The 7,482-nt window shown below is 36.3% G+C and overlaps 1 protein-coding gene across 1 annotated transcript in view; it reads left to right on the top strand.

Moving 5' to 3' along the window:
- LOC139314999 (uncharacterized) overlaps positions 1-7,239 on the top strand; it is a 243,268-nt gene extending 236,029 nt beyond the window's left edge. The window contains exon 8 of the mRNA XM_070941024.1: positions 5,044-7,239. Coding sequence (XP_070797125.1) covers positions 5,044-5,354 — 311 coding nt within the window. The 3' untranslated portion in view covers positions 5,355-7,239. The remainder of the gene's footprint in view (positions 1-5,043) is intronic.
- The last annotated feature ends 243 nt before the right edge of the window (positions 7,240-7,482 follow it).

Below are 7,482 nucleotides of genomic sequence, written 5' to 3' on the forward strand. Positions count from 1 at the left end.
GAACCTTGAAAGACTTCTACTCAAACCCTCTGTTTAAGCAGGAGAACCTATACCATTCCGGAAAATGGCTGTCCAATCTCTTCTTAAAAATCTCCAATGATGGAGTACCCATAACTTCTGAAGACAAGCCATTCCACCGATTGATTGTTCTCACTATCAGGAAATATCTCCTTAGTTCTAGGTTGGATCTCTACTTGATAGGTTTACATCTGTTATTCTTGTCCTACCCTCAGGTGCTTTGGAGGCAGCCTCTTAAGTACTAGAAGATAGCTATCATGTAACACCAACCTTTCTCTTCGATAGGCTAGACCAGTGATGGCTAACCTTTTTGCCATCATGTGCCAGGAGGGGGTGCAGGGGGGTCACACACGCGCATGCCCACACCCATAATTCTATGCGCCCCATCCCCGTGCATATGCGCATGACCCCCCCCCCCCCTGCTCCCGGCACACGATGGCCTGGTAGGCCCATTTTTCTCTCTCATCTGGCTCCAGAGCCTCTCTATGATTCTGTGGAGGGCGAAAACGGCCTTCCCCACCTCCTCGGAGGCCCTCCGGAGGCCAGAAACAGCCCATTTCCCAACTTCCAGTTGGACAGGAAGTGACATTTTTTGCTGTCCCCAGCTTCCAGAGACTCCTAGACTAGAGAGGCTTTCCCTTTCACAGTTATTACTGCTGAGCCAGGTACCATCTGCTTTATACCTGTATGTTTGATTTTTCCTATCTAAGTGCAGGACCTTACCTTTCTCATCACTGAATTGCATCTTGTTGGATTGGACCCAATGATCAAGTCTGTCTAGATTCTCTTGAGTCTATCTTCTAAAATGTTGACAATTCCCCTTAGCCTGGTGTCATCTGTAAATCTGACAAGTTCCCCTTCTATCTCCTCATCAAAATCATTTATGAAGATATTGAACAGTACTGATGCAGAATTCATTTACCTACCTAGAGACTTTAGTGATAAGTATTATAGAGATCTAATTTATTCATGGGAAAAATTCAGGGACTGGGTTTTTTTTATCATAATGGAATGAAATTTGCAGGAAAGAGCAAATTGTAAGGGGCCAATTCTGCTAAATAAGAGAGCCAGTTTGTTCTAGCATTTAAGGCACTAGGCTAGAAACCAGAGAACTTGAAGTTCTAATCCCACTTTAGGGATTAGAAAACTGGCTGGATGATCTTGGGCCAGTCACTCTCAGCTCCCCCATTTTTGTTAAAAAAAATAGGAGTAAGGAATAGGAGATATGCTCCCTGCTTTGAGCTATTTATGAAAATAATAAAGACGGAATATAAATAAAATAATATGAAAAGAATAAGTACTTCAAATTATAAAGTAATCATTATGGAAGTATTGAAGCACTTGCTTTAGAAGTCTAATCTAAATCTCTGTTGTAATAATTACTGTTAAACAGAGTGTAATGAATTTACTATGATAATAGCTTCCTAGGGTGAGCAATAATTCAGATATTTCAGAAGGTTTGGTTGAGAGAAACTGTTTTTCTTTTCAGTTTGTATTCTCCCCCTCTTTGAACACCATATAGAGCTTGACAATAACTGACCTTTCTGTAACCGCAGAATTGAAATGGAGTGATGCCTAATAAAAATCTGTTCCAAAGAAGCCACTCTAGTTTGAACCTTAAGCTTCATTCCAATCTAATGCATTCCAATCCAATGCATGCTGCTAATATGAAATAATGAGCAGAACATTTTGTTTGGAGAGAATGAGGTAAGGAGAGGCTTGGAAACTGTTCAGAAATATTATTTTCATAATATTCTAGATATTATTTCAAATATTATTTGAAGCATCCCACGGAGGACAGTAAAAACCTAACTGATGGCAGGCCCTAACCTTTGGCATCCTTGCCATGAAAGCTGACCCAGATGGTTTACAGAGGATAAATTCCCTGTAATCCCATAAACAGCTATATGACCTCAGGGCATCTGTCACTCAGGCAACAAGACATGAGATCACAACAGAGAAGAAAGTACCTGCTTAAAAAAAGGCTCCTCTTTTTTAGGAAGGCTGGGTGATAAGATTGCAGCATAATATGTTTAGCTTCTTTTCTGTCAATTGCAATGTTTATTACTTTTTTTATATGCAACCAGTTTTTATGGATAATTTAATCCAGAAAAGTCAGAGAAAAAGTCAGACTATTTTAATATTTGCAGAGAAAGTCATTCACTGATTTGCATATTGCCCATGTACCACACACACATTTCCCAGCTATGTTTATGCTCTGCAAGCTTTTCAGAATTAATGCAGACAATATATGACTTCTTTGTAACAATAAATATTCATCATATCAACCAGAGGAAAAAACAGCAACCAGCATAACATGAAAAGATAGGAAAATCAGGTTCTTGCAATTGCTCACCGCTGCCTCTGTGATTTAAAAATGCCTTTTAAATTGGCATATATTTAAATGGTTTATGGTTTTACCTAATATAATTCTAGATGTAGTTTGGTAAGAAGGTGATAGCCTCTTGGAGCTATAGCAACAATATAAGAGACAGAGAAGGGAATACGATGTAATGACTTGAAAAAAGATGTGGAGACGTGCATTCTGGAATAAAATCAATGAACTAAAGAATATATCTGCTTGGAATGTTACCATACATGGTTCCTGAGTCTTTCAGATTTTGAAAAGCTCAATTTTTTAACAGAGAAAGGTATTCATAGAAGACCAGAGGGATCTGAAACAGAATTTCTGTGCTGCAGCCTCACCTTATTTAGGAAATAACAGACTGGATTTAGGATTGTGCAGAGATGACAAGTGTATGCCCTGTTCCATCCCCAAGAGATATATTCAGGAGGGAGGGAGAGCAGCAGGGGAAAAAAATCTATTTCTGGCATTGTTCCCATAATCCTGCAATGCTAACCCTCTGCTTCATGCTTTGCTCTTTCTTTGATAAGCAGCCATCTTGAGGGTGGGGTTTCAAGGCTGGGCTGCAGAAATTGAAACTACGTAGCATAAAGTAGCCACAAAAAGACATAGAGGTCTTGCTGTCCATTTTTGCCCAATTTGTACTTTTTTCAAAACAAATAATTAACAAACTACATTTTCATAGAGCCTATCTATTCTGCGATATCTATTCATCTTCTATCCTGTTTTTTTTTATTCCTTGCCTTCTCCTATCTTTCTTCCCTCACCTTTTCTGCTGATTCTGTGAATAAAGTAGTTAGCTAGAATCTGCCATATAAAAAAGATTATACTAAAGTAATTGTGTTGTTGGCACATAAAAGCAGGGGCAGTGATCTCAGCTATTGTGAGAAATTTCATCAAGTTCAATAACACTGGACTCTGGAAAGTAATATTAGCAAAAATTAAATGTTATATTACAAAAGAATTTCTGTAGAAATTCATATTAAAACACAAAAAGAAATATATTTAGTTATAGAGGAATTAGTTACAATTATGCTCTTACAAGAGGAATGCAAACTTTTAAATATTATAGTCATGTCTTTATAACGATCAGAAAACCATCCTTTTTCTGATTTCTCATTAGCACATTCATGTAGTTTTGTGGCAATTCTGTAACACACATTTCACTCTGTTCCATGCAGCTTCCATGTTTCTTTTTCACTTTTCATTCATTCTGCAATTTCCCCCCCCCACACACACACACACAGGACTTGTATTTTCTCTTCCTGCAGTCATTCTATTTTTACAGTATTCTTTTTTTTACTTTTGTGTTCTTTTTTAATCCCACAAGACTCACATTTCATACAGCCCAAAAGATGATCTGTCCTATATTCAGAATCTCTCATCATCTTTGTATCTTTTCATTCTTTTATTAAAAACAATCAAATAAATCATGTTTTTAGATTCATCTCCATTTCATTGTTATTTGTATGTTTGAGTAGACCTATGCTTAAACCACTGTTTGAAATAAATATTCCTTTTTCTAAGCGAATACTTGTCGCATAATCATTCTCATTCATTCTTGGGTCTCCATTTGGCTCTATTTTTCTTCTCTCATCTTGCTCATCCCAACCATTCATGTCACTGGGCGGAATTATATACAATATGCCAGAATAATGGTATATTCCCACCCTCCATTCTTATAATCCAGCAAAATAGTATACATGTATATTTTTTAAAAAAATCAGAGAACCACATCACAAAAATTGGAGAAGTATAAACACTGGGGAATAAAGCATGTTTGTATCATGTACTAGTTCAAAATGTACAGATGCAAACTGAATTAATTTCTCCCCATTTATAGCCTAATGATAAACAATAGACCAACTACTTAGCTTTTTGTTTTAATCCAAGTCTGTCAAGCACAAGGAGCTAAGGCAAATAATTGCATTTATTTCAGTCTTCCATTTTATATTGATTTGATTTCTAACTAATCAGCTATGCAAGATTACAAATAATAGCAATAGCAATAGCACTTAGATTTATATACTGTTTTACAGTGCTTTACAGCCCTCTCTAAGTGGTTTACTGAGTCAGCATATTGCCCCCAACAATTTGGGTCCTCATTTTACCAACCTTGGAAGAATGGAAGGCTGAGTCAACCTTGAGACTGGTGAGATTTGAACTGCCAAATTGCAGGTAGCCAGCAGTCAGCAGAAGTAGCCTGCAGTACTGCACTCTAACCACTGCACCACCGCAGCTCTTAATAATTCAAATGAAACAGCTTTGATCTTTGTGAGGTAGTTTTAACATGCCATAATATTCAACCTATTGGACACAAGCCTTTGTGGGTAGAATCCAATTTGATAGATGCATGAGGTGGTTTTTTTTCAATATAAAATCAATATAAATATAAAATTAAAAATGTTACTTTTAATTGTAATTTGGCAATTCAAGTTGTAGATTTCCAGGGTTTTGAAAAAACATTAAGAAATGTGATTTCTTTTGATTAGAGAAGATAAATCCCACCTGTGAAAACTTGATATGTACCTGTAACATCATTTTGACCCTTATTTGAAATAATTCTTAGAACATAATACTAACAGATGCAAGTTACCTGCATATATTTCTAGCTGAATATTTTAATGCTTTATTGTATTTTATTTTATTTTTTCCCCTAGAACCTGAAGCTGGTGAAGTGTCCCCTCCAGTGGGAGCTGGTGTGAACAGCAACAGCTGGACTTTCAAATATGGGCCTGGCAATTCCAAGCAGCCAGGCCCAAGTGAGTTGCCAGACAAATTCATTATCCCAGGATCTCCTGCCATCATCTCCATTCGTCAAGATCCACCAAATAGCCAAACTGATAAAAGTGACTTCATAACCTTTGGCAAGAAAGAGGAGACCAAGAAAAAGAAGAAAAAAAAGAAGGGAAACAAGGCTCAGGATAAAAAAGAAAAGACCAACAGCACCACTGACAACAGTGATCAGTGAAGGGTTTATACTGAACAATCAATTTAGCCAATTTTTGCAATTTAGAAGAGCTCTCCCATGTAGCAACTCCCAAATTCTTCCTACTGTTAACTAATTTTCTGTATGTGCAAGACTTCAAAAATACTGCAGGGAATTCACAATGTCTTTTGCTTGACAGGTTTTGTCTTGAAAGCTTTATCACACCTGACATTAACTATTTTTCTCCACCCTGGCTTATTTTCAGATTATAAAAAAGCAGATGTTTCTTTTCTCCACCTCTGGAAAAGAATTTTTTCACAACATAGCCCAAGCAAAATTGGAGTCTGTAACCCTATCCTGATGACATATATGGGAGTGGAGAGTTAAACAGTTTTGTTATTGTGCACCTTGTAGCTGATTGAAAACTCCGGTGCACTGATGGCTGGTTAGGTGATGCAAGGTCAGGTTAATATGATGCAAAAGCACTCGCAAAACATGAACAAATTATTTGTTAAATCAATGTGCCCGAGGATCTACCTTAAATTTGTGATTATTTTGTATTCCATCAGATTTATCCATGTATGTTGTGAGCGCAAGCTTTTCTATATTTTATATGCACACTCCAGCAAAAAAACAAGTTTAACTCAGACAACTCATATGAGAAACCATGAGATATGTCTGCTTCCAAGCCATTGACCATATTGCCGCAACAAGGCCTTTGATCTCCTAGCAAGGATGTCCCTCAGGGAACGTCTGCATGGCAACCTCCCATATCCTTGACTCGCTACTGTAGAGCTAAACAAGGTGTGTGGAAAATCTCCCTCTTGGAAAAAAAAACATAAGTAACTTTGGAGAGTGGGGATTCCTTTTTCACATCTTGTGTGCAGCTGTGTGGATAGAAGTGTCTACAATCCAGATAACTGAATGTCCCTCTGGGGACATTGTCCAAGGCTGTTATGAAACTGACAAGCTCTCAGAGTTTAACAAAGGAATTAAGGGCTGACATCTCAGGAATGTAAATGACTGTGATGTTTCCTTTATGTCCTTGTTTCCACTCTATTTAACATTCCTTTGCACACAGCATCTCTGAAAATATCAGAGTATTTCCATAAAACATATGCAAAAATATAAAAGGAAGTAGTCTTATCCATGCTATTAGTGATTTAATATATTTATAAAGGGAGAATCGCTGTAAATGAAGAAATATTATGTCCTTTACTCCCAAACCGAAGTAAATTTACAGCCATTAGAAAATATAATTGCTGCTAATAAAGTGCTTTAGAAAAAATGCCTGAAACACTGTATTATATCTGGCAATCACCGCTTTATTATATCAGGTCACTAGATTGGGAATGGGGACTGCCTCTTGCATGCATTAAAGAAATACAAGGTTTTCTTACTCTCATTTTGCTTTCCTTATTCTGCACTTTGAGTACACTCCTTTTGTAATAATAATAATAATAATAATAATAATAATGATGATGATGATGATGATGATGATGATGATGATGATAATCAGGGGAAGTGGAAAAAAATTCTTTCTCACCAAGCAACTTTACTAATCTGCTAGCTCTGTTCAGTGTCTTGATGTATTTGCCTACATGATCTTCTTGGGTTTAGTTTCTCTAAGATTTTATGAATTTCTGACCCTTCAAATTATTGCTTATTATGTAAAATTAAAGTACTGTATGTATGCAACATGCTCTTATAAGCATCCTAAAATATTTATTCTGTGCTTATGTATGTAAATGTCAATGCAACTATTATCTAGTGTGGACATTAAGCTTTAGTAGTTGAATGTAAATCTATTATTTTTTTGTACATTTGTGAACAAGTGGAGTAGTGTTAATATTTTTAAGCACTGTTAGTGACCAGTTTTTGTGTATGAATTGAAACACAAGTAAAATACCTTTCTTAAATCAAGAAATCAGTAAGTTGCAGGGTATTATTTTGAGCTCAGACCATTATATGAACTGTGACTATTATCTAAGCTAAACAGCAAACAAAATAAATTTCCTTGATATTATGCTGCACACAAAGCTTCCTAAAAAATCCACAAGGAAGGCAAGAATACTCTATAAAATATATCATTAATAAAATATGTGAAATCTATAAAGGTAGTCCTCAACTTACAATGAATAGTTCATTAGTGACCATTCAAAGTTACAAT

Source organism: Pituophis catenifer, unplaced genomic scaffold (assembly GCF_029215685.1).
Source record: "Pituophis catenifer annectens isolate HBS135680 unplaced genomic scaffold, rPitCat1.0.hap2 SCAF_3, whole genome shotgun sequence".
NCBI lineage: Eukaryota > Metazoa > Chordata > Lepidosauria > Squamata > Colubridae > Pituophis > Pituophis catenifer.